Source organism: Drosophila novamexicana, unplaced genomic scaffold (assembly GCF_003285875.2).
Source record: "Drosophila novamexicana strain 15010-1031.04,08,12 unplaced genomic scaffold, DnovRS2.1 tig00000485-arrow-pilon, whole genome shotgun sequence".
In the NCBI taxonomy this organism is placed as follows: Eukaryota; Metazoa; Arthropoda; class Insecta; order Diptera; family Drosophilidae; genus Drosophila; species Drosophila novamexicana.
In genome coordinates, this window is record NW_020824808.1 from 536830 (window position 1) to 563779 (window position 26950).

At 38.4% G+C, this 26950-nt stretch overlaps 8 protein-coding genes across 11 annotated transcripts; 4 read left to right on the forward strand and 4 right to left on the reverse strand.

Annotated features, from left to right (window-relative positions):
* Positions 1 to 2706, forward strand: LOC115761722 (organic cation transporter-like protein). Of its 3 annotated transcripts, XR_004017763.1 has the most exons (6): positions 2 to 401; positions 455 to 855; positions 915 to 1320; positions 1393 to 1631; positions 1942 to 2435; positions 2567 to 2706. XR_004017763.1 is itself a non-coding variant. In XM_030703603.1 (5 exons), the coding sequence occupies exons 1-5, from the start codon at positions 256 to 258 to the stop codon at positions 1957 to 1959; spliced, it is 1221 nt and encodes a 406-aa protein (XP_030559463.1). In that variant the 5' UTR covers positions 1 to 255; the 3' UTR covers positions 1960 to 2039. The 3 variants fall into 3 exon arrangements, 2 of the variants coding, with proteins under 2 accessions (XP_030559463.1, XP_030559462.1); XM_030703603.1 differs by lacking the exon at positions 2567 to 2706 and having other exon boundaries at positions 1 to 401; positions 1393 to 1642; positions 1942 to 2039; XM_030703602.1 differs by having other exon boundaries at positions 1942 to 2706.
* Positions 2707 to 4746: 2040 nt separating this feature from the next.
* Positions 4747 to 5458, reverse strand: LOC115761695. The gene is made up of 2 exons (XM_030703564.1): positions 5384 to 5458; positions 4747 to 5324 (listed from the first exon to the last, which is right to left on the reverse strand). The coding sequence occupies exons 1-2, from the start codon at positions 5432 to 5434 to the stop codon at positions 4872 to 4874; spliced, it is 504 nt and encodes a 167-aa protein (XP_030559424.1). The 5' UTR covers positions 5435 to 5458; the 3' UTR covers positions 4747 to 4871.
* Positions 5459 to 8104: 2646 nt separating this feature from the next.
* LOC115761623 lies at positions 8105 to 8945 on the reverse strand. The gene is made up of 3 exons (XM_030703452.1): positions 8766 to 8945; positions 8588 to 8701; positions 8105 to 8519 (listed from the first exon to the last, which is right to left on the reverse strand). Exons 1-3 carry the CDS (start codon positions 8851 to 8853, stop codon positions 8233 to 8235), a joined length of 489 nt encoding a protein of 162 aa, XP_030559312.1. The 5' UTR covers positions 8854 to 8945; the 3' UTR covers positions 8105 to 8232.
* A 7981-nt stretch (positions 8946 to 16926) lies between these two features.
* Positions 16927 to 17556, forward strand: LOC115761460 (chymotrypsin-2-like). Its single transcript, XM_030703227.1, has one exon. It carries the CDS (start codon positions 16927 to 16929, stop codon positions 17554 to 17556), a length of 630 nt encoding a protein of 209 aa, XP_030559087.1.
* A 1100-nt stretch (positions 17557 to 18656) lies between these two features.
* On the forward strand, positions 18657 to 19473 carry LOC115761429. Its single transcript, XM_030703195.1, has 2 exons — positions 18657 to 18871; positions 18946 to 19473. The coding sequence occupies exons 1-2, from the start codon at positions 18769 to 18771 to the stop codon at positions 19371 to 19373; spliced, it is 531 nt and encodes a 176-aa protein (XP_030559055.1). The 5' UTR covers positions 18657 to 18768; the 3' UTR covers positions 19374 to 19473.
* A 1172-nt stretch (positions 19474 to 20645) lies between these two features.
* LOC115761228 lies at positions 20646 to 22386 on the reverse strand. Its single transcript, XM_030702917.1, has 3 exons — positions 22170 to 22386; positions 21450 to 21557; positions 20646 to 21375 (listed from the first exon to the last, which is right to left on the reverse strand). Exons 1-3 carry the CDS (start codon positions 22237 to 22239, stop codon positions 20990 to 20992), a joined length of 564 nt encoding a protein of 187 aa, XP_030558777.1. The 5' UTR covers positions 22240 to 22386; the 3' UTR covers positions 20646 to 20989.
* On the forward strand, positions 21123 to 24204 carry LOC115761226. The gene is made up of 3 exons (XM_030702915.1): positions 21123 to 21179; positions 22731 to 23971; positions 24034 to 24204. The coding sequence occupies exons 2-3, from the start codon at positions 22868 to 22870 to the stop codon at positions 24070 to 24072; spliced, it is 1143 nt and encodes a 380-aa protein (XP_030558775.1). The 5' UTR covers positions 21123 to 21179; positions 22731 to 22867; the 3' UTR covers positions 24073 to 24204.
* Positions 24200 to 26873, reverse strand: LOC115761223 (protein cereblon homolog). 2 transcript variants are annotated; one of them, XM_030702913.1, is made up of 6 exons: positions 26590 to 26873; positions 26097 to 26525; positions 25936 to 26037; positions 25377 to 25809; positions 24811 to 25313; positions 24200 to 24744 (listed from the first exon to the last, which is right to left on the reverse strand). In XM_030702913.1, the coding sequence occupies exons 1-6, from the start codon at positions 26609 to 26611 to the stop codon at positions 24437 to 24439; spliced, it is 1797 nt and encodes a 598-aa protein (XP_030558773.1). In that variant the 5' UTR covers positions 26612 to 26873; the 3' UTR covers positions 24200 to 24436. The 2 variants fall into 2 exon arrangements, with proteins under 2 accessions (XP_030558773.1, XP_030558772.1); XM_030702912.1 differs by having other exon boundaries at positions 25377 to 26037; positions 26590 to 26871.
* Between the last annotated feature and the right edge of the window lie 77 nt (positions 26874 to 26950).

Genomic DNA, 26950 nt, shown 5'->3' on the forward strand with positions numbered 1-26950 from the left:
AACACACACAGACGATTCTCAGTAAAATCTATCAAATCTAAATTATAAAATTGTTTTTCATGAAGTTAAGACATACCGCTAACTCAAAGCGTTAAATGACTAGTAATTAAGTAAATAAACAAATTATACAAAGTGAGATGCGATGCAAGTGCCAGAAGTGCAGCGGTACTCTGGGAAGTTCTGGGAAATCCCTGTTCGTGTCAAAGGTACACAGCAAGTGTAAATGCAGAAGGTGTTTGATATATAAATAACACAATGTTGGAAGTGGACAAAATCCTGGAAAAATGCGGCAGTTTTGGTCGACTGCAGCTGATCATAGTAATACTCACTAGTCTGCTCAATGTGATCTTGTCTCTGCATTACGAATCTGAAGAAATTATCTTTTTTGTGCCAAGACATTGGTATGTATAAGCATATTTATAACATGGCACATACTTAACGCCTTAACGCGCAGGTGTGCTGATGGCCTAGCCTCGGGGTCAGCGCCACCAAATACATCCAGCTGCAAGCCACTGTACTCTAATTTGACTATCCATAGCAGCTGCCATAAGTACAAATATGAGACATACATGGACTTTCAGAGTTTTGTCAGCGAAACGAACTGGATATGCAAAAATGGTTGGAGAATGAACGTGGGAGGCTCACTGTATACTGTGAGTTCCTTGTTAGGCACTCTTGTTCTCGGCTATATGGGGGACAAAGTGGGTCGGCTTCCTGCTCTTATTTTGGCCAATCTCATTTCAATGAGTGGCAACTTTTTAACAATCTTTGGTACCAATCTGTTCACTTTTTGTTTATTTCGACTTATTAACGGCTTCGCCACTGACACCAACTATGCAATGATGTACATTCTGCGTGAGTAGAGGGATAATGGCTTTACTTTTTATTTAATGTAATTCACAATCACTTAGCAGTTTTGGAATATATACGTCCTTCTTTGCGCACAATTTGCCTGACTATCACTGTCGGCATATTTTACTGCTTGGGCGCGATAAGTTCACCCTGGGTGGGGCTGCTATTGGGCACCTGGCGTAGCTTCCTGCTTGTCAGCTCGCTGCCATTAATATTAGTGCCCTTTTTTTATTGCATTGTACCGGAAAGCGTAGAATGGCTGATCTCAAGGCGAAACTATAACAAGGCTGTAGCGTCCCTGAGGCGTGTGGCCAAAATTAATGGTGTCCAAATTGAAGACAGCGTTTATGAGGAATTCATCGCGAACTGCAAATTAGTTCAGCAAAATACGAAGATCGACCCGAATCTGCTGGACCTCTTCAGGACGCCGCGCCTGCGCCGCATCGTTTTAATATTGGCGTTCGACATGTAAGTAGAGAGTTGACTCACTAACTCGCAGCAATATGTTGTTTTTACACCCTCATCCGCCTGCCTACTTAGGGCCGTCATTTCTTATTGCCACTTTATCGCCATACGTAAACTAAATAGAAATTGGTTTTCGCATTTTGTTTGGAACTCGATTCAATATACCATGATTCTGCCATCTTGGCTGATAGCCTTAGCTTTTCAAGATATCATCGGACGCAAGGCATTGACTTCCACATCGCTAATCTGCTGTTGCCTTTTTATCTCGATAACGAACATCGTTCTATTGGATGGAGCTTCCGACACTAATCGCAGTAAGTCTAAGGTATTTAATCATAGTCAATAGCTTTAAAACTAAGAGACTAGTTCGCATAGAAACAGACAGCCAGACAGACAGACAGACAGACATGGCTATATCGACTCGGCTGTTGAAACTGATCAAGAATATGTATACTTCATGGGGTCGGAGAAGCCTCCTTCTATGCGTTACACATTTCGATACTAAATTATGATACCCTGTGCAAGGGTTAAAATTTTACCTTTACCTTTGAACATTTTTGTTAGTTTTATTTTTTCATTTTTTGTTATTGTGCACTTTGTACACTTTCTGTACACTTTCCACAGTCACCACCTTACAGCTGATGTTCTTATTGACTGGGATTTGTTTTTGTAACGTTGCCTTTAACACGACCTGTTTGTACGCTGTGGAGCTGTTGCCAACATGTCTGCGTGGCCAGGGAGATGCCGCTGTAGATACTTTTGCCAGAGTGATCCAATTGATATGTGCATTTTTTTTTAACATGAGCAGTATTTCCTCGCCGCTGCCGGAAATCATTTTGGCCGTGCTCACTTCGCTGGCCGCCTGCTTATGCCTGCTGCTGCCAGAGACAACTAATCACACGCTGCCCAGTTCACTGGAGGATAGCGAGGAGCTTGGAATTGACGAGCACTGGTACACATTTCCGTGCATAAAAAAGGGCATGTAGTCGGTAACAAGACGCGTCTGCTTTATTAACTAATTACTTCGTTATTTGAAATGGAAGGGCTTGATGACTTCTCGGCTCTATGAAATATGATAATTGGAAGTGGAGTATAAAAGTATTCTATTCCGAAGTAAGGTATACGAAATTAGTTCTTATTTCATTTCGTTTTGCAAACGAAGTAGAATATATAAATTCGATTATATATCTAAATTCATTTTCAACACGAAATAAGATATGTAACTGTGTGATAACACATATCTTTTCAGCCCAAATATATTTTATCACAAAAATTGTACTGTAGTTGTTCCAAAAAACTCGATTAACGAAAAAAATGGACCTGCAATTGCCAAAAATTAAGGAAAATTCTACATACTTTGTTTCGCTTTGAAGAACACGCAGAGTAAATGAATAAATCGGTTTATATACATATATCCTATTTCATTTAAAAACATCAGATGGGACAGTCGCATAACGCACGACATGAAGTCGTGCAGTTTATACTCTACAGACCAAGAGGTTCTCATTGATAATTAGTTCAAAATGCGAGGGAGGGATAATTATTACAGAAGAGGATCCGTGGAATCGCTTTCGCTACGATTACTTTTTGAACTAATACGCCACCAACCATAACTCTATGATTGTTCAAAAGGGGGATATTAATCTGGTCTAAGCAAATATGAAGAAAAATAAAAAGAACAGTTCTGTCTTGATGCAACGCTAATGAATCAAAGTCAAGCCTAGGTCGCAGAAGAGATGTAAAAACGGGTCATTCTCGGGTGCATAGTTGTCAAGTGTTTAAGAGATCATTTCGGGAGGGCTTTTATAGATAATAATTACCTTAAAAAATTTAGAATAGTATATATTTAAGAGTTTAGCGTGACACTAGGCATCCATCTCTTTTTGTAATAGATTACAGGAAGACTTATCCTTTCATGCATGGCACAGCTTCACATAACACACTTGGATACATAGAGAGTATGAATTTATGAAAAGCACCTTGTGTTACTCAGATACTCTGCAATTTGTTCTATGACAAAAGCTGACAATTTGGAAATAACTTTTTAGTTTTCGTCATTAAATATATGGCCTTTCCATGGAGGGGAATGATACACGATTTCTTCGTTATGTCAGAGAATGATAAAAAGTGGAAAGATAAGAGTTACATAATTTTGTATAATAGCAGGATTGTACATATTTGTATGTCATTATTTCCTTCGAGAACCGTAGACAAGACAATCAAGAATATCGTTGAGCTAATTAATATCAGCTGGATTCATTCACCTGGTTTGAATACCAAATAGCCGGATCCTGTGCACAATATTGCTAAATCCAAACAAAATCCGGCTTGAATAGACCGTCAACAAACTTAAGAGACCTGGAAGCTAACATTAAATCTTAAGAGCTCTGATTAATCTGTAAGTTGTGTATTCAAAAGAATACACCGAAGAATATGATATGATACAGATGTTAACCACGTCTCGGTAAAAGCAAAAATGTCGAAATCGAAAGCAAACGAATCTTAATAAAGAAAAGTTTAGATCTAAGACCTCTTAATATAGGCGCCAAACGATTTATAATTAAAGTGTTGAATAAAAAAAAGTAATAATAATTGAGCACCCTCTACCAGTCAGATTGGAAGCTCTAACGTCTCAGTGGACTTACCTCAAAATTTCCCATTCATATTTGGCTTCCCCCCATTGATTGAACACTGAACATATTGTTTTTCTATTAATTATACACAAATGACATAAGAAAATTGCAGGAACAATGCGCACATATGGCTTCTACTTAACTACGAAGAAAAACCGCAAATGTCCCGCGGGAAATGCAAGAAGCAGCAGGCATAACACGCGATAGTCAGAGATAATCACAATAATCGGACGCTGCACTCTGTCGATTTAAACGATTTTCAATATGTGAGACGCGGTGTCGAGGGAAAAGCGTTTCACGTATGACGCACAATGGAAAATTCAATGTGGAAATGTGCGCGACACACAAAAGCCAGAAAAAATTGAAGGTAGCCGGCAACAATCGGCTTATAGTGCACGAGGGGGGTTGACCTACGACAGCCCTCGCACTCGACCGTGTCCTTGTAGTAATTACGTATCCCTTGTTCGGTGCTGCACATGTCTGTGTGTGTGTGTGTGTGTATGGACGGACGGACACATATGGACGAGGCAAGCCTGGGAGAGTAGTGCAAGGTATTCAAACCACATATCAAATTAAAACTCAAGATATGCATTTTAAACTTTTAAAAAATAGATATTTATCGATATTATGGAAACAGAACGAGTTTCTCAATAATTATGGTTTGGCGTTGTATCGATATTTATCGATATTGATATTTATCGATTTTGAAAAAAATTTGGTAGTTAGCAGACCTTTATTAAGGAACTCATCTTGAAATATTCTAGATCTTTGTATACTAACGAGGGACAACATATTAAAAATATTGTTTATAGCTTACATCCGTTAAAACAATGTCGCAATACAAGGCAATTAAATCTACGTTCTGAATTTGAAATCCTTCTGCCTCCATTAAAAGATAAACTTTTCTTCTTGTCGCATAACTCATTTTACTTGCGTGGTCAACTGCATGGCAAACACTTTGGGTATCTCACCCGTGACCTCGACTATTTCGGTAAAGAATTTGTAAGTGCCCTTGCCCAGCTCCTCCGGTTTGATTACACTAATCACACTTATGTTTAGAATGGAGTAGTTGCCCACGCGTATGGGACACTCCAACACCTCGCGCAGATGTATGGAGCTCATAAAGAAATGTCGATACGCAGGATTGTTGAGAAATGCACAAAAATCCATGTGTTTCACTTCGAAAAGCTTTATAAAATCCATGTCGTTCTCCAATTTTCGACGCAGGTTTATATTCATAATAAGATAATTGCTGCCCAGCTCTCGATCGAGCTTTACATAGATATCAAAGTGAAATCGATCCTCGTGTATGACGGTAACAGCCTTCATGAAGTGCCGATCCCCGTGGATTCTGATGCGCTCTATATGCACAGTCTGTAATGCAATTTTATAGAATCGATTTTTTATGCGTTTCAAACATTTTTTTCTCTTACCTTAGTTTCAGAGGATTCTTCGCTTTCAGATGAATCATCGACGTTTTGCATGTGAGCTAGAACGACGAGCCACAAAAATACTAATAGCTGTTTCATATCGGAGTGAATGTCATGCTCGGAATGCATGAAGTTTTAATAACAATTTTATTTTATGTGCTTAATTTAATTTTTCATTAAGCGGAGTTGAGGCGTGCACGAACGAAAGTTACCCTATAAACTAACCTAAACAGGTTCGTAAGATCTCAGCAAAGTATTATAGAATTCATAGTTATTCTCTTATTATTTCTTTGAAATAAGAATATATTAGGTTTTAGGGGATTTGGCTACATTCAAATCGTATTATCAATCATTATATACATATATCTTATTCATCTTATTCTCAAATTCAGTAGATATTTTTAACAAATGATACAGGTCTTTTATCTCTGGCTCCTTAAACAACGTGCCGTCAATAATATATCCGTTATCTCTTAGAACTAAAGACGGACCTTCAGTACATAATTACGCCCTATACCTATACTGAATAGTCAATCCATACATTACAAAGTTGGCTGTTTTAAGCTGCTTGTAGTAAAAAGTTGTGGCTTACTTCAAATAATTTCTTGATTATTTCCGCAAGTTGAGTCTACCAAATCCTATTTAATAATTATACAACATTAAAATGATACTAAATTTGAGATGTTACTTATAATTCCGATAACTTTTGTGAACTTTTAAGAATGCTAACGTAATTAAGTTCTTTTTGAAGGGGCTTTATCGTGTGTTCTAGTTTATAGGCAATTTGTCAACTACCTGTATTGCCATAGTATGTCACCACCTAGTCGACGTCTCAATTAGCTAACCGGCGGATATGTGCGCAATCAGGGCTCATTCATTAAGCGAAACAAGAAACAAACGACTGTGGAACAACCCACAGCTCGTAAATATATGGTACATACACTATATATGTGTATTATATATATATATATATATCGATATATGTATTTATACATAGTCAGTCAGGAAGCAGCAAAGTGTTGAAAAGCCAATTAGCGTTGCTTTTGCCAAATGACAGGAAGGAAGCCATAACCACAGCGACAGCCACAGCCAGTGGCAGAAGCAGTGGCAGAAGCAGAAGCAGCTGCAGCTGCAGCAACAGTGGCTGGTTGTGCGTGTAAATTGTGGAAATGGCAACTGTTTGGAATGAAAAGTTGAAAATTTATGAAAAACCGCACGCAGCGTCAACACCTCGATAGGCTGGAGCGTGGGCTGTGACCACTCAGCCAGCCAGTCAGTCAATCAGTCCATCCCTCAGTTAGTCAGTCAGTCAGTCAGTCAGTCCGCCAATCAAGCAGCTCTCAGTGATGCTCACCTGCTGCGTTCTGCTGTATGACAGCTGCAGAGATGGGCGCATGTAGGAATTTTTTAACACGACGCAAACACGATATGAGCGTTTTTGTATATAAATAAATGTTCGAAATAGAATTACATAAAAATAATTATAACAGTTAGGTTTCCTGCTTTTGCTGGAATACCATTTCTTATAGTTCATATATAAACAATAGATATGATATAAGAGTCTGAAAATATACTGTACATTTTCTCTATAAGGTTATAATATTTTTACCTTATTATTTTTACTTTTTATACCCTTAACCCATTAAAAATGGGTATAAGTATTTGTGCAAAATCCAAATGTATGTAACAGGCAGAAGGAAGCATCTCCGACCCCATAAAGTATATATATTCTTGATCAGCATCAATAGCCGAGTCGATCTAGCCATGTCCGTCTGTCTGTCTGTCCGTCCGTCCGTCCGTCCGTCCGTCCGTCCGTCTGTCCGTATGTATGAACGCAAGGATCTCAGAACCTATAAGAGCTAGAGAAATTTTAGATGTAGGTGCTCCTAGTGCCTGCGCAGATCGAGTTTGTGTCCGATAATCGATAACTTACCCCGTTTCCAAGCAATCGATAAATATCGATATCCTGTTTTTTGGGCAATTTTGGTAAATAATAAGAGCTAGAGCCACCAAACCTGACATATAGCTTCTAAAATAGAATATATATATATGTATTTGATGTTGGAAAAAGAGGGTTCAGGGTATCGCCTAGTTGGGAGCTCCCGACTACAACCTCTTGTTTGTAATTGTTTTGTAAAATTTTAAATTACTTACAGTTTTGAGTATCTGTATATTTTGCATTTTCGAACATATTTTATTTAACATAAAAATAATTCCCCTTAGAGTAAATAAATAATTAAATATTTATTAAACTTGTTAGCTAAAATAATTATTTACATTTAAAATCTTATATTTTTCTATGTTAGCTAATTTATGTTCAGGCTCCTGTGGACAGGAGCAATCCTGTGCTCCAGTAGTCGTGCTCAACACGAACACTCGTGAAAATATCTGCTTGAACAAGAATATGTCGGGTTGAGTTACGATAGAAATCACGACACGAGCTCAGCTCTAGAAAGAGGTGTTGCGTAATTTTCTGCTTCATTTAATTAAGCCGATTCCATGGGTGAATTTTAGGGGGCGTTTGGAAGGCAGGGAGGGAGACTTGCGTTCATGTTGTATGACTGGCGATTGGGCTTAGGCGGCTTAGTCTGCCTGCCTCACACATGCACATGTGGGCGTGCTTTGGTAATTAACTCACATGTCCATGTTCATAATTCATAATGTTTTGCTTAATTATTTATTCATAATGTCTAATAGTGCCGCCAGCAGCAGCAGCTTAAGGGCTAGCAGCTTAGTTCCTATTAATTGGCACAAACAAGTGCCCCGAGACCAACAATAACACACATTGATACAATGTTTGATAAACACAAAGATTAACAATAAAACAAAAAAACTTAGTCTATATAAAGTTTCTAGGGCTTGCGTACGCGCGTGTCGGCCAGAAAACAGGCGACCACCTGATCCGATTGTTCCGCATCGTGGAGCGAAACCTGCAGCCGGGTGGGCACCTCCGGCTGATTGCTGGCGACTGGGAGTAGGAGGCGATAGGTGACATCCTCCCCAGCGTCCAGTGGACAGTAGGCGCCATGCAGCAAATTTTTGCACACATTGCTGCGCTGCGCCTCCAGTTCAAAGGGTATGGTCACGCCCAGTGAGGTCAGGTGCACCCGCGCCGTCAGCTGATGCATGGAATTTCGTGCTGGATTTTCAGTAATGTTATAGATTAAAGATATATTTCTAAATGGGAAACGTTTTCGGCTAACTCACTGGCTACAAACTGTATGGCTATGTTGGACTCCAGACCCTTCAGCAAATCACAGGGTAGCTCATCGCAATCATCTATTTGCACCATCAGTGGCAGCGGATTGTTTGTATTGGCACCTGTGTGTGCGGAATACACCTTATTAACAATAATTGTTTAGCAAATTGTAATCTGTATACTCACATTGCCGGACGGGCGTATCAGCGATGGCAAATGTCCAGTTCAGTGCACAGATCAGGCACAAATATAAACAAACTTGATCGGCGGACATTTTGAGCTTGAACTCTGTTTTTATAAACTAACAAATTTCCTTCGGCTATAATAGCTGTGCTCCTCCAAAGCTGATTGCGTTTTAATGCCATTTGGCAGCATTCTCTGCCTTTTATAGCAATGGGAGGCAACAGCTGGGTAGCATAGTTCGCCTGCACTTGCTGCCTAATCTAATCGGCCCAGTTTAGAGAATATTTTATTGTACCATATTTATAATACTGATTTGCTACGGGCTTGCTAATCTATTGCCAAATTCGCTTAATAGCTTGTCTGCCATTCGAATAAACATTCAATGAAAACAAAAAATTAAGGAACGCCAAAACTTAGTTCTCAGCTCAAATGAAACGATAAGAAGGAGAAGAAGAAGAAGAAGGGCTATATTCGGCATACTCTTGTAGACCCAACCTTTTCATAGTGCTGATAGTGCCTTGCCAGTATCTAAGAAGCAAAGGGAAAATAGTTAATGCTGAAAAAAGTTGTTTGTACAAGAACCTACTTTTCGACCGATCTTTCCTATGGCAGCTATATGATATAGTGGTCCGATCCAGCTGTTTCCGACATATGTACTAGGTGCAACAGAAAGAGGAAAGTTTCATTAGGAAAGCTTTAAAACTGAGAGACTAGTTCGCATAAAAAAGAGACAGACGGGCAGACGGGCATGGCATTATCGACTCGGCTGTTGATATACTTTATGGGGTCGGAGATGTCTCCTTCTATGCGTTCCACATTTCACGATAAAATTAATTGCAGAAATTGTAATTCCCAACGAGCCGAAGGCTATGTGCACAGAAGGTCAATTTCCATTCGATTCGCTTTATTCTACGAAGCTTTACATTATTGAAAATTCTAAATTTTCACGGTCTAATAATATATATTTTTCCGATTTGTAAGTAAAGAAGACTATTCATAAAGAGACTAAATTTTAGATTTTAAATCAAATCCATCTAGATGAAACTATTTATTAAATAACAGATATTAATGCGTCTGTAAAATGCAAAAGCTTGCAAACTTTTCAATTGGATTTCGTATTTTAATTTGTCTTAGTATTCAAATAATTGTGCATGAATCATAGTTTGTATGATTATGGAGCTCTTAAGATATAAAACTTAACGATGATTCATAGCAGTTACCTCCCAGCAGTTACCTCTTGAGCCAAACAATTGAGTACTCTTACGCCTACAAAAAGCCCTGTCCCCTTTTAAGATACTACGAGTACAGCTGAACTTGACTGCCGGCCATTTCCGATAAGATGATGAACCCAACACCTGTTGGTTCCTAACTAGTCCGAGTACAGGCAAACGCGCTATTTACGCTTATCATTCGGCAGCGATAATAAAATTAGCAAGCGCTTAGCGATTAGCAAAAGCAACAAAACAAGCAAACATTTTTCTTGCATATTTTCAGGCCGTGCCACAAGAAAAACCACCGCCCCATTTAAGAACTACCTACCTGAACTGGCCTCCTTGCTTAGCTATGTTTACTTACGCGTGCAGCTTAAAAAGTAATTGGCCTTAAAAGCGAGAATATATAAAATATATTTTCTATGAGCCCAAAATGGATCAGCTTCAAAAATCAAGTCTACCTATATTTATCGAAAACTTGAAATATTTAACGTAGAACATGTCTCAGGGCACTAACAGTTCGGGTTTATTTTAAATCATCGATTTAAAAACTCCGTTTCCAAGAAATTGATTAAATCGAGTTATATAATTGGGTTTTTGGCCATTTCTCGGAGTCTTTACGAGCCAGAGACACCAAGTTTGGGATGCTAGTTCTTGTAGAGTATATATATACATATGCTCTATATATATATAGAGAGAGAGAGAGAGTATGTAGAGAGATAATCAACTTTTTGGATACCTCCGCCAGCTCCTTCAAAAATTGTAGAAAAAAATCGAGCCTTTCGTTTTGATACATACACACTTTTGTCATAAGAATCGAACTGTAAAGATAAACCGCGACGTATTTCGTTTCCTGTCAGCGCCGATTTCTTTTCAGCCTACCCTCGTATTTATGTGTGCCCGCCGTCGACAACACATTAACGTCAATTTATATGCATAGGCAATTTGAAACAAGTTTTATACAATTTCTTACACCCACTTGACTTTACAAGTAGCACCACCAGCAACAGCAGCGGAAGCAGCTGGATGTCAAGGGGTGAACCACTCGGCGTGCACTTGTGCCAAAATTTCATCAATATTCTCATATTTTTCATAAATTTCAACTGTTTTATATGCAAATTAGCTGAGCGATTTTCCACAGATTGCGAGTAAGTTGATTTAGTTGTTGTTCTTGAAAATTGATTTTTAAATGTTTACGTCTAGATTATTAAAATGCTTAAATGATTGGCATATTTTATTTTTAAGGGATGGCTGCAGTCTTCTCTTTCTCTTTTTTTTTATCATTCAAGTTCATGGACAATTATTTTAATTTGCATTTACTTAATTAGTTTGCGCGTCAATGAAAATTGAAGCGATTTTTCAACAGAGCTGGTATTGGATTTTTGTTAGGTTAAATGGGCTTGTTGTACTGATAAATCAAAAATATTGTTACTATGCTCTATAATGCTATTAAGAATCAAACAAACATCAACAATCTTTTGAGGTTCTGTTTAAACCTCACCTTAGGGGTTCGGCTCTTGATCTCCTTTTCCTTCAATATAATTCGATCCTCCTCAAGAATTATCGGCTTATAGCATAGAAATATTTAAACATAGAACTTTGAATCGAATTGGTTCATATGAAATTCCATTTGTAGCCTAATCTACCATATTTCAGAGGTCAGCTTGGCATTACCTAGTTGTATACTTAGTACAAATACAATAAGTTGTTAAATTCTCGACTAAGTTTTCTTTTCTTCAATTTCCATTTCCACTTCCACTTTGAAACATGCCCTCGAATCAATTTGAATATGTATTTCAAAGAATTGTATGCAAATTCAACTGAAATTTTTCAACATTCAAATGTAAAATTTCAAAAAAAAAAAAGGAGTTAAGCTGAAACTGAAATTATAGAACAGTAAAAGTCAAATCACTCGAATTATGTGCAAAAGCTTCAAAGTAAACTTTTAATTATGCATTGGCCTCACTTTAAATGCACAAAGAGTTCCACATATTTATGCAAATAAAGTAACATATTTCTCTGGCTTGCGACAGGCGAATGTTTGTGCACAGTTTCAGGCCAGCAATTTGAGTGAAGGGTAAGGGTTGAAGTAATGTGCCAGGGTGCGGGTTACATTAAATGCCAACACGTGAGCCGTGTGCTGTAAGGTAAAAATTGCTCGACAGCAAACTTGTCGAAACGCATGTTCTCCTGATTTCGGGAAACATGAATTTTGCATTCATTTAATTGCAGCACCCAAGCAAGGTATTGCTGGGAGCAGGCGGTGTGCAATTGCCAAATTAATTAGTGCTTCTGGCTGGCTGGAAAAAATTTAATAATTTTTGCATGACGGCCTATGCAAATTGCTGGAAAATATCAAAGTGCGCGCCAGGGCGGAAAACTACGCAGGTGAAAATTGCAAGTGAATAAAGAGAAACGCTGCTCAAGGGCAGTTGGTCATCTGACCAGAATAGACCAAGTAAGAGTGCTCTAATCGAGAGTACCCAACTGGCAAATACCCTACATAAAGCGACAATGCATTCTATAATAGTTACAGTGTTTATAGTCTGATCTTTATACGATGTTCAGGGCTTAAAAATGGCATATGAAGTATACTAAAGCTCTTTATACACCTTTCTATACCTTACAATAGATGTATTTGATATTAAAATACTGAATAGACTCAGCTTTTTGTCATTGGGTTCATAGCAGAAAACGCTGATACCCTTTCTTAAACATGTACTGGGTAAAGGGTATAGGAGAATGTTAGAGAAACCTCAGAAAATGGTTTGTTAGATTGTTAAAATATATCCAGTTGAACGCACTCGTCAGTTACAAACTATGCCAAACTTTTACGGAAGCAACATGAAATAAATCTAGGGGTAGTTTGATCATATGAGAAGGGTTGCTCACTGCCCAATTAGCTCGTCATTCAGCACACCTGTTGACAGGGTGACCAACGGGCGACAGCCGGGCACACAAATGGGCGTGACAGTCGAAAATTCCTATATTAATTGACAGCACACGACCGGATCATCAAATATGCTTGTAAAGTTTAATGAAAAATTAACAACACGAGAAATCAAATTGTCGCCTAATTGAGACACAATGCAACCAACTGGCAGCTATTAAATTTCGTGTAAACAAATGTCACATTGAGAATGCCTCGAACAGCCCCAGCGATTGCCTCTGATTGAGGCCAAAAGGCCATGAGGCGAGCAGGTGAGGTGATATCAGGCAGTACGCGCCTTGGCCAGGGGCTTGGCTTAACAAATCGCTGGGCCCTGACGCTGGCATTTCACGTCAGCTTTGATTTGACAAATTAATTGGGTTTTTGCTGAGAAAGACTGACGCCTAACAGCTTAGATCTTAAAGTCACCAAAGACATACAATATGTTCCAAAATGTATTTTACGCAAAAGTATATAACTTTGTTTTAGATTTCAGAATGATTGGAATATAATTAATTAACCGAATTTATTAACCAAACTTCATACAATTTAAACAAATTTGAAAAATCTTACCAAAATTGAGCCTATTAAGTTCAATACTGTTTTTATTTTTACTATGAATCGAACTTTAAAGTAATTTGCCTAAATATCTGTCGAATAGTTAAAAATAAAACATTTTTAACGGAAACTCAGCCCACAAGCATATAAATATATACACACAACTTGGGCACCTACCATTGTAACTATCTTATTATATTAATTATACAAATATACGTACAAATTTATTAAAGAACAAACCAAGGTTTTTACCACAATCTGAGTTTATGGAAGTGTAAAATCAGGTTCCCTGTTCGAACCTAAGGGCAGGCTCGAAAATATCTTTAGAGTACAGTGTCGTACAGTGATTTCTTACAAAATATTAATACTTCTGCTTCTGAAACACCAAAAATTTGATTCCCAAAACAAAATCAAAGCCCACTTTTTGTGAGTGTACATATCAATGTTTAACTTTTGACTATTGTTTTCTCTGGGAGCCATATGATATAATAGGACAAGGCCAATAATATTTCCGTACTTATTGAATCCACAGTAAAGGGCATAATTACCAATTACTTCCCTGCTAACAATTCGATGGATATATAAACTTTTTTCTTATTTTACCTTTTTCGGTTGAACCTATGCACTCCAAAGATTCTCTGTGTTGAAAACGATGAAACGTTAATCCAAATTACACAACAAATTTGAAGAACTGCCAAAAAAAAGGCGAGTTGGCAGCTCTCATAGGTCGTATTATCGATTTCAAAAGGCACATCGCCCAGCTAAGCCCGAGTAATACTTTGGGGAATATGCAAAAAACAAAAAAGAAAGCCCAAAAATAAACTCGCACAAAAGTGCAAACGGAAATGGGAAATGGAAAATGGGGTAAGTAGCTCGGCTGTGAAAGTATGCCATGAAAGTATGGGAACACGAGCAGCTCGCTGCTCAGATTTTCCGGTTCACATAATTGCATTAGATGGAACTGAAAATAGAATATCGCACATATAGGGACATACGTATGTACGTACATAAATATATATGTATATATATAAATAAATACGGCAAAAATCAATGCATGATGGTAATCAAATATTGCGGTTCCATTCGCAAAATAAGAAGCTAAAAGCCTTGACGCTGATAAGCACACACACACACACACACACACACACAGGCACACATGTATGGTAAGGACAGTCTGAGGACATTTTGTATAGGATTTTGGCATTGCTTTGACATATTAAATAATGCCACAACAATTACAACTGTGCAGCATGTGACAAACGGCGCCGCTGACATCGAGCATCTCCGCAGGACGCACGTCTAGGTGAGCAGGGATGGTAGCAGGGATGGTGCCAGGGGCGGGGGCAAGCCGTAGAGATTTCGGCAGCATATATGCGGAAATCTCATGCTGCGCTGCCCACATGTCAACCCACCACCCGCAACGCAGCATTGCAAGATTTTCGGTTTTTTTTTTTTGGCGAAAAATATATCTGCGCCGGTTGCCAGAAATATTTAGTAAAATTTGTTGTGAATATTTGAAAGCTAAAGAGTAATAATCGAATTGGTATGAAATCGGAACCTGATACTGAACAGAACCCTGTTCACATTATAAATACTTTTTTTATTGTATTTTAAATGTATTTTTTTATGACTTTCGGCTTACAATGTTCTCAGAACAGAATAAAATAATAATACATTTTGATAAATTTAAATAAAGTGAAATGATTTGCACAAAATCGAAAATGTGATTAAGCAAGATTTAAACTACAACACGACACATTTTTATAAACAGATTCACGAACCATAACTACCAACATTTTTTTTTTGCACAATTTCATTTGACAAACTTTACGAGCACACCTCGCGCACTTACCTTTGGCAAATTTTCACTCTGTTGCGGGCAAATTATATTTTTCAGCTTACTTTTAGTCGGTTTCTTGTAATTTTTTTTTTTTTAAGTTTTATTGACAATGACTTTGGTTGGAGTATAAATGTCTGTTTTTGGGTTCCTTTTGAGTTTTTAGTTTTTTTTTCCCTTTTGTACTTTTGTCGGTAAGCTTGGGAGTCTGATTTTCTTGTGTTCAAGGATTTATTTCGCAATGGCTTTGTGGTCCCATAAAGTACTTTGGACTTAAATTTGTCGTGTTATTTGCAGTGCATTTCTAAATATTTTCAAGTGCGAAGAAGTTTCATATATATTTATATGCTATTTTCTTAAATTTATTATATTGATAATATTAAGCTACTTTAACTATTGGAAATCGCGAAAGGTAATTTAAATTACTTTAGTATATCCTCAGATAGAATTCTGTGGATTGATGAAATTCATTGTAACATATAGCTAGTAGATAAATTTAACTGTCGACTATATATTGTAGGTTTTCCATAATTGAGTCGCTGGATTAATCAATCGACATTTTTACTTTCAAACATATTTCTTATATGAAAATGTATTGAAATTTACAATCTTAAATAACTTATGTGTTTATAGTCCGATCGTTATAAAACTTTCGGCACTTAAATATGATATACAAATGTAAACGTAACTATTGAGCTTTAATAATTATTTGAGCTTTAATTATTTATCCCCCATATAAGTCGATAGCTATCGATCCTAGCTATCATACTTCTTAATTTAAATCCCCAAATGTATGTTGCAGGAATCGCCTTTGGCAGCTTTTATGTGCCGCACTAAAGTAGGTAATACTTTTTTAACCACAATTAGTAACACTTCATAAATGACATTGTGTCTTATACCCAGACAGTTTTTACAAATCTTATCAAAAGTTTTATTTCGTAGCTTCAAAGATTTAAATGTAAATAAAAACAAACATAAACAAAGTTTGATATATTTAAGATATATTAATAAACAAATTAATTACGTTTCTTAAATCTATGACTACAATATAAACCTTAAAAGTAAAATATATATTCCCGATGCAAGAATCTACATAGTAAATGGTGACGCGTCTTATAATCACCGGCAAATGCTTATTGGAAGTTTAAATATATAGATTTCGCAGATTTTTCGATAACACGAAATAAGCTTGATTTGGTATGTGTCATTGTTTCCAGAAAGGTGGACAGATTAAAAGACAGAAGAACTCCTCGGATGGACAAGGCTTAAATATTTGTCTGTTGAAATTATATATTACAAATTATAGAATCGAAAACTTCTCCTTATATACAGTTGAAAGAACTGGGCCTATACGCCAAATACATCAATTTAGTATCTGTTTCAAACTATAATAAGGAATTTAACGGTTGATCGACCTTAGCAAATCCAATTTGCTCTATAGTACTTACATCGGATACCACATCCATTGGTTTAGTTGTAAGTTAAACATTGTCGAGAATGCTTAAGTACCGTGCATTGTTCTTGCTGCTGGCCATATTCTGTGTGCTGGCTGAAGCCCGGCGTAGGAGTGTGACATTTAAAAGGAGCGACCAGAGAGTTGTGGGTGGAACTACACTTACAGACGTTATAATGTTTTCTGCAGTATCGATACAGGTTAATAAAATCCATATATGTGGTGGTTCCATTCTGAACATTCGTTGGATCATAACAATCGCGGAGTGTGTAAGGGACAGGGATTTTGAAATGGTGATGGGCATACAGAATCAGCAGGATGAGAAGAATGCGTTCAGGCATAAGCCACTTGAAGTGATTATTCACTGTAACTACGACCAATCACAAGCTACCAACGGCATTGCGCTAGTGAGAACTACTAACAGTATTAAACACAGCTGGAATATCCGACACAGTAATCTGGCGGTAGAGGTGCCGCCAGTGGGTGCTAAAATTCGTTTCACCGGCTGGGGTGGCGAATCCAAAAATGAGACATTTTCAAACAAACTAAAGATCCTGAATGCCAAATCCGTGTCCCATACGAACTGTCAAGGTCGCATAGATCCACATAATGTTTGTGCACATTTTCCAAAGGACATGGGCCCCTGCAATGCGGACATCGGCAGTGGTTTATTTCACTTCGAGGATCTGGTAGCCGTGGCCGGCCCTAAATTATCGTGTGGTGAAAATAGAAGCGATGAATTTGCCTCGATTCCATATTATTATGACTTTATACGCACTACTATAAGCACTTGTGATAAATTTTAGGTTGGAGGCTTGCGCAACAGACGCAAAAATTAGTACAAATGTAGTGCAAACATAATTAACGCACTTCAAATAAAAAAATACAATTTATTAATTATATTAAAAGGCCTTAATATCAATTTGCAAATATTCTAAAATATTATTCAAAAACTTGTTTAGTCTTTTAACTTAAACCGAACCACTGTTCATTTTGGTTGGCTTGTCAGTCTTGTTTTTGTTTATATGTATAATAAACTAATTTAAACAAAAGTATATCTCTATATATAAAACTGGTTGTCCTGACTGACTGATTGACCGACCGATTGATAAGAGCTAGAAAGCTAAAATTTTTACTGTAGTTACCTTATGTGATGAAGGTGCACGTTAATACGGGGTTTCGGGCAATTCCACCCGCAACTGTATGGAAAAAGCGGGAAAAGCTTTTGTATGAAACTTTTTTGTTTACCATCGGCCTAAAACTTAATTTCAAAGATCTTTGTTTATTTGTGGTGTGTTCCACACTTAAAAAAAAAAAACATTTCTTCTTGGTGGAAATGCTTCAAACTTATCTGCAAACCTCTACATAAGAACTTAATGAATACGTGTTTCAGCGATTTGTAAAATTCCTCCCGCAACGATAATAAATTGGCGGAAAACGCTTGTATGTAAGTTTGTTGGTTAACATCCGTTCAGCTACAAGAACATTTTCAAAGCTCTTTGTCAAAATTTATCTGATGGGTGCTTCGCACTTTTTGGAAAATCCATCCCTTCTTTTTGGAAATGGGGGTCAAAGATCTGGTGGATGCCGTTTCGTGCTCAAATTCATTTATCAATAAATTCTTTTCAAAATCGGAATACTTGTTGTGTTTTCGCATGTTTGTCGGTATAAATATATGAATCGCATATCTAATATATATGTGCAAGAATATTCAATCTTCTCGAAAGTAACTCCTCTTTGTTGTTAACTTACGAATTACCAAATAGATCGCCTGCTTATCAAGAGTATATCGAATTTGTGCCTTGTTTTCATGCAATGATTGGTGCTCCTTTAAAAAAAAAAACTCAATAGTTTCCGAGCCAATTTCGGTGTTAACAAATCAAAAAACGCCTTCGATCGATAAGATAATCATTGGTAAGAGTCACTCAAATCAAACTCATGTGTTGGCTATAAAAACGAAGTCCGTCCACTAATTCGGTAAATATATTTGGCAAGTGCTCAAAGCAAGTTATTGAAAAATGCAGCCGAACACTTTAATCTGCCTAAGCCTTTTGCTGTTGGCTTCTCTACTAAACGGGGTCCAGGGCGACGATAAGATACCCGCCACCGAAGTCAAACGCTGTACGTTCTTAAGTTTTGATACAATCCAAAGACAGAACCTAACTAACTATGGTGAATCTCTATTTTGTTCCTAGGCTCGGGCAACAAGCCTTTTCCGTTGGAGGTGCGAGTTAGTGGCTGTGTGACGCCACCATGTGATGTCATCAAAGGGACTGTTCAGACGTTTGAGATTGATTTTGCCGTAGACAAGTATATTACGAGTGCTACGACTCTGGTAAGGGCCACCACTCTGGGTATAATAACGGTGCCCTACGAGCTGCCTGAGGATGTGGCCGCAGTCTGTCCGAATCTAATGTATGGCGCCTACTGTCCACTGTATCCCACGGAGGATGTTACCTATAAATTTGAGTTCCCGATTGGTGAATATCCCGAAATTGGTGTCAAAATTGAGATCTACCTGGTGGATCAGGATCGCGATATAGCCACCTGTTTTGTGTGTGATATCAAAGTGAAGAAGGGCTCTGCAGGCTCTCAGGTCTACGAACTGAACTACCTTAACTAAGAAACAACACTCTGTTCAACTCATTTATATATTGGCATATTATACTGTGATAAATATACTTTTTTTTTTTCAATAATTTAAAAAAATAAAATACCAATGCTTTAAAAATGTAATCCAATACACTTTCTCTTAACACTTGTATGCAGCACGTTTGATTATCATAAACAAGAAAAACTTTTCCGCCATAAGGAAAAGACTTCATTATTAATAAACAAATGAATTTACCTCTATATTTACAACACCCCATCATATGCCCATAAAAGTAATCACTGACGATTTAATTTACGCCTGTCTAAGTGCAATCGATCATAAAGGTTCGACGCACCCTACAGTAACTAGTGTCAAGTTAATTGAGACGCTAAGCCAAACGTAATACCCCATATTGATAAGGCCTAAGTACTCGTATATGGGCCTAGCACACCTGTTCGCGCATGCAACTAACTGTTTCCCACCCGCTGGAAGAGCAACGCGAAGGACGCAGATAAATGTACCGGAGCTATCAATACCCAAAACAATGATTGACTGAAGACCTTATCAAGGTGCATTTCAAGAGTAAGAATCACCGTGCACTGTACAAAAATTTAATAACACCACAGACAGAATCACAACCACAAATTTTGATTTGTTTTCGATCTTTGAAGAAAATTCCATAAAAATTATTTAGAGTTCGAATTTAAATCAAATTTCCCACTACGTGATTCAGATGCTGCAGATTGTATCTACTTTATGCTGGGGCTCTCTTGCATTTATTTCCATCTCTCTTCATATCGCATTCGTAAACGTTTTACTTACTTTGTTGACTTCCTAATTTTGGCCTTTAACATTTCTAAATTCCCTTTTTTCAAATACTAACGAAAAATCAAATTAATATAATATTTTTTTTTTTAAGTTTCTCAAGACCTTTTAGACAGAACACTTTTTCATTTCCTTTCCAGTTCAGCTACATTTTTATTAATTTTTAAAATATGGTAATTTAACATATTCCAATTGCTACAATTGACCTTACCACAAAGTTAGTAAATAAACAAATATTACATTCTCAAAGTTTTTAAGAAAAAATAATAAACCATAAAATTATCAAATATCCTACATAAAAGAACAAAAATCAAATTATTAACCATTTTTATTTATTATTAAAAAAAACTATTTTTAATGGATATTAAAACAATACCAAATAAATTGGCACATTTAAAAGAAGTACGAAAAACAATAGGAAATTTGTTAAAAATTTTAGCTAGAAAAGAATAATACTGCTTGATTTCTTGCAGTGTCGATTTGCACCTAAAAAATCTAAACCCTATCAACCGCAATCAAGACCTGTTGACCATATGGCCAATTCAAGAAGCCTGCTGCCGGTCAATAAATGATTATCATAACGGATTTTATTAGTATGTGAGCTACCCAGGCAATTAAAATTAATTTATAATTTGAGTGCAAATGGCAACGTCACAAATCTTATCAATTGAAACGCAGCTCGCTAAGGCAAGAGCTGATTAGGCGGTACACTGGAAGGCCCATAAGTGATGACGTCGAATCAGTAAACAAACGTGGGCTATCAGTTGAGAATTCGATGTTTATTAGCCAAGAATATGACAGGCGACCAATTGCGGAATCAGTTAGTCTAGAAGTGTCGTGTCGGGTACAGGTCCATATAAAACGTTTTCCTTCGAAATGGTGTTGGGCTCGTGCGCATCCAAAAGCAGCTGCTCGTGTCGCGCTGAGGGACCTTTACGGATTTTACAAGTGACCACAAAGCAGGAGATCGGATTGTCATCGGCATCGTTCAGTGTGACCGTAACATCGGCGGTAATTTCGGGAAATGCGGGCTCCACGTAAAAATTGAATCTATACGTAACATCCTCGTCCTTATCAATGGGGCAGATGGCGCCATACAACAGATTGATGCACACATTTGATACCTCCTCGGGCAGGTCATACGGCAAATTCATGCCAAAAACTTTCGCAGTGACCTTTGTTGTAATACGCGCAATATTGTTCTTATCTATTATAAACGGGAAAGTTAAAGGATTGATTCTTATAATCAATACACAGAGTTCTCTTTCCTTACGCACTTACCGCCCAAAAACTGAACATCCATTATAGCGAATTGTCCTTTATAGACCACGCACGGCGGCTCCTCGCAGTCTTGGATGGCAACGCTTAGTGGAAACGGCTTGTTTGTACCTGAAATTCAAAAGCTTTTAGTTCAGTTCTTAAAAGTATGCAACGTTTTTTTTTAATTAAAAGCTTTGCATTCCTTGATTGGGTAGCATTCTGATAAGCCTTATCGGCTAAGTGATAGCTATATTTATTTAATGTTTATACGCATATATATATACAGATTATATACATCCTGATTTTAAATGCTTTCAATGATGAATAACGTTTTCTTTTTCGTATCAACAACAAAAAATAACCTAAGGCTCATGATAGGCGATTATCAGGTAGAGGCGCAAAGTTGAACGAAAACTTGCTGAAGCACATGAGTACTACGAGTACATGAGTACTTGGAGGAATTAACCTGACTGTCAAGCGCTAAGAGACCTTACCTTGAGAAGCAGCCAACATTTTTCAATTCGTACTTAAAGATGTGATCAAATTTTAAAATCAAAAGTTCTTTGCATATGCACATATATCGAAACAGATTGTGCCAGGACAAAACGATTTTTTATATCGGGAATTGTTCCCGATATAAATTATTAATTTACTCTCAAATGTCACATCACGAAGCTTAAAATAAACATAATACAACTAATGTTTTGAAGTTGTAAGGATGTGATTTTTAAATTGACTTACATTTCTTGACAGTGGTAGCGGCACCAAAAACGCACAAATACGCTAGCGTTAGAAAAACAACTCGAAACATTTTGATAAAATTGATACTTCTGCAACAAGACAATATCGCCAGCAGTTAAATACAGTGAATGAAACTATTGCCTCATTGGAGGAACGTTAAATAGCAAAAGTTTAGGACTGATGACCAAGTTGTGTGAGGTTTATCAAACGCGACGCAGATTGCTATCGAGGGCCAGGTGTTACAAAGAAAGAAAACAAAAAAAAGTATTAATAATGATAATGATGAAAATACAATGTATTCTGCAGGTGTACGCCCGGCTTCGCTTAAATCAGTATATAACGTAAAATTCGACTGATAAGTCTAGGAACGCCAATACGCAACAATTAAGAGCTGAGATAGTTGACAAATGTCGAGATTAGTTTAAAGTATTAAATAAACATAGCCGGCACAGCTGATCAAATGCGAGACCGCAGTATTCCTAAAATTACGTGAATCATTAATTCTAGAAACGCTAAGATTTGAAATTAACTGGTAATTTGTTTAATTTGCAATCGTTTCAGAACACTATTTACCAACTGCCTATCGACCCTCCACCGCAAGCTATCGATTACATCGATAGTCTTAGCGCTTAAACGCGGTCATACTTTTTAGGCTGGCCAAACTTCTCTTTACATATTGCATTTAAATTTCTTTTCAAATGTCTCTGGAGTTAAATAATTTGAAGCGCGATTTGGCAGTCCAATTCCCTGGCTTGTACATTGAGCGCAGAAAAAACAGCGCTCATTGCATAGACGGGGTTATTTATATAAATGATAAGTGGATACGCCTAAAACTTTATTTACCGCATTTTCCAGAACTGCGCGACTTTGAATTACATGTGCAGCAGCACTTGGAATACAAAAGCTACAACAGCGCAAACTTCCAGATCCAGACCAATTGGCAAGTAACGGATCTACTGTCAAATCTGGGACAGCTTGTACCCGAAACAGTTGTCTTGGACGCCTGCCCGACTGCCCAACAAAAATCTAATGTCTACACCGAGATTCTGGAGCTTCACAAACCACAGCAGTATCGCCTTCAACTGAATGAGAGTTGCTCGCGCATTCGCTTCTGTAGCTTTGCCGAGCATGAAGCGCATTATCTAGAATTGGAGCTGCCCACTTTGCGACTAATAGAACACAGCCTGCCACACTGCATTCAACTGGCAGATATATTGGCTAGCAGCTCGCGTACACTTACGGACATATTGCATCTCTATCTGAAGCTGCTGGAGGATCTGCGTCCCTTTTACGAAAGCTTTGCCAGCATTGATGAGTTGTGCGATGTTCTACAGCCTTATCCTATTACCACTAAACATAACACACGTGTGTTTCCACTGAAAGAGCGTGTGTATCTCAAACTGACCATAGCCGATCCCTTTGCTAGCTATGCCTCCATGGCTGTGCAGATTATAGGACCCACCGAAGAGGTGGCCCAATTACGGCATGTGCTTAGCGATGGACTCGGAAGCTGGGACATTGAGCTGGACATGCATAAGAACCTTTTGAACATATTCGATTTATGCTACTTTCCCATGCCAGCTGATTTTGAACAGCCAAAGAAGGATGAGGACGAACAGCAGCGTTGTAATATTTGTTTTGTCTATCGTTTGGACAGCGGTGAGGTGCCAATTGTGTCGTGTGATAATCCTCGCTGTGTGCTAAAGTGCCATGCTGCCTGCCTGAAGGAATGGTTTGACACGCTGATCGATGGCAAAACCTTTCTGGAGGTGTCCTTTGGCCTATGTCCGTTCTGCAAGGCAGTAAGTATTTAATAATATTATGCAGATGCAGTTAGTTTTCTAATCTTTTCCTGACTTTTCAGAAGCTGTCCACCTCTTTTGCAGCGCTTTTGAAGAACTAAACCAAATTTCCAAAATATTTTAACTCACGCTCTATGAATGTATTCCGATTTGATTGTATTTATGTATTTACTTAAAATACAACATTTATTAATTTAAAATGAAGAAAGAGTAAATCACGCCGATATCTTAAATATGAATTAGTTTTAATATAACTTGGTAAATCAATCTTTATGTTTTGCATACATACAATCCCGTCTATTTGACGACTTCAGTTGCATTTTAAATGTACTAGACGAAAGTGTGAAACGAATTTGCAATGCTCTGTATTAGCTAGAGATTACCCAGCTCCTGAGATGGCCGACGACGAACGTCAGACCGTCGACAACAACAGAAGCCGCCAACACGTTTCACCAGTCGCCAACCTCATTCAAGTTCTCTGGAAACGAGGCGCAACAGATTGCGTACCACAAATGTGCTGCCATGCGTGGGCGTACGCTCACTGGTTTTGCCAATACGGACACTGGAGCCAGCCAGGCCAAAGAATACCTTAGGGGCCAGATTCGGTTCAACTGCCTTGAATTCCCAGCCCACATGTTGCGCGCAAAACTTGCAGATAATTATATGCCACTGGTAGCCGGGAAACCAACTAAACTCCGTGGATGGCTCACCACTATAACCAATGGCATGTGCAATAACACGATAGACCGTATTGGTCTCGTGAATATAGCCAGCTGGAAGAGAACGGATTATATCAGTTGATGCGACCTATGTGACCTAAATGATCACAATCAGCTCACCCGAATTGCAATATTGCGTTTGAACGCCATGCTTGGACATGGCAAATAAATCCGAACAATAAGCCAGACTGCTGTTGCAGTAACGGCAATAGAAGAGCGACTCCTGCTTTAATGTGGTATCAATGATCTGCAGTCTTATATTCACCGAATCCGTAAGAAATGTCAAACGCATCATTTTCTCTGTGAGATGCAAATTGCGCACCAGCCAAAATGACAGCTGGATGGGACACTTTGGCATGGTATCAATTTTATGTATTTCTAACTTTTGGCGTGCCTTCTCCACAATATGCTCGAATGAATACTCTTCGCATGCCTCATATGGCCACGGTGTGCTGGTTAGTTGATAGCGTCGAAACTTTTTCTCCATCGAGGGTATATCACGAAAACGATTTAACGAACCCATATCAATGCATTTGAGCGGCTCGGGCAGAAAGTACTCTGGCAATATTTTAACCTTGCTGTAGCACTTCATGGTCGGATTGCGTGCAATGTACTGGGGCGGGCTAAAAAAGATTTTCCAAGATTAACAAGAATTCAGCGTAGGTTAATCATCCAATGGCCCTCACCCTTGTATATCGTCGCAGTTGATGACGATGCGTTGCAGTGCACGGGACTTGTAAAAAACATGCTGTCGTCCACTTTCCCCTTTCTCATAGATCTGGCAAGTAACACCGTAAAGCTTATGTGGGTTATCGTCCGGTGGCTGCATCAGAGGAAAGCCGACGCCAAAAATGACGCCATCACGTCCACTGTCCTGGATTTCTTCATCGATAATGCTGCCATGAATCATGAACGGCAGCACCTCGCCGGGGAAGAGTATATGCTGATGCATAAATATAAGCATGCGATGTGTGCTGCCGACTTCCAGATAATCCACACCGGGCACACGATTTAGATTTGTGCCAAAATATGAATGCTCCGCCGGCAGATTTGTGTCAAAACGTACGCCTTCCTCCATGTCAACATCCAAGGGTGCTGGCGGTGATTCTGGGGTCTCATCTGGAACAGTATTGATCACATCAGCGTTAGCCTCATCGCTCGCTCTGCCACGAATGCGATCCTGGCTAAAAACCATGCTACGCACGCGCTGCAAAAAGTTTTCACGTCGCAACAGTGTTGCAATACCTCCATCCCGATTGCGCGCCTGGGAGACCAACATGTCTACCGCCGAACGGACACGATTCGCCGGTATCATCCAACGTGGCACGGCCTCCGCATCCGAATCGTCTGTGTGTGAGCATGCAATGTGTGTTATTTAATTGGAATCGTTATGTCCTTTGACCTACCTTCACTGCCGGGACTGTCTAGCGACATGTCACTGCCGCTGTGCCGTGAGCTAATGCTCGCCCTGCTCGGACTGTCATTGGGCAATGAAGCCTGTTCCTCCTGCTGCTCTGGCTGCTCTTCAACCTCAGCAGGCGGTCTCGCATTTTCCGCCAGTGCAGCCGTACCTGGGTCTTCTCTCAGTTCGTTGGCACGACGCATCAGCTCTGTCACATCAACCATTAACTCACTTACCTCCTCGAACATATTGTCCACCTCCTCAATCATATTCTCAAGCCTCGCACGACTATTCACATGGGCCGTTGACACGGCGGCTATTGCACTAACTGCAGCTCCATCTCCACTGCCGTTTTCTGGCATTTCTTGCTGCAGTTGCTCTGGCCCCGACTCTACCTGCATGTCAGCTGCAGCCGAGTTGGTCTCATCGATTTCTGCGCATATTGTTGGCCACATTTTAATGTTTTATTAAGTTGACCGTTAGTTCTTTAGACCTACCTGCAGTCTCTTCGTCATCCATTTTCTCTAAAGTTCAGTTTAGATTGTGTATTTTTTTTCGTTTAGAAAAATTAAAATTTTTTGATTTTCGTGCTGTTTTCTGTGTTATTGATATGTATACAAAGACACAGATGAAGGTTTTCAGACAGGGTTGCCAAGTGTCCCACCCTGTGCGATTAAAATTTTTTTATTATGTTAAAGGCGCCGCATAATTGGTAATGTGATTAAAGAGAATATTCCAAATTTTAAGTAAATAATTCAAAACAGTTTAGTGGTGGATTTTATAATTTTTTTTAAACATATTAATAAAGTTTATGCTCGCACTGCATAGTTGCTTATAGTAGGCTGACAGCTCTAGCAG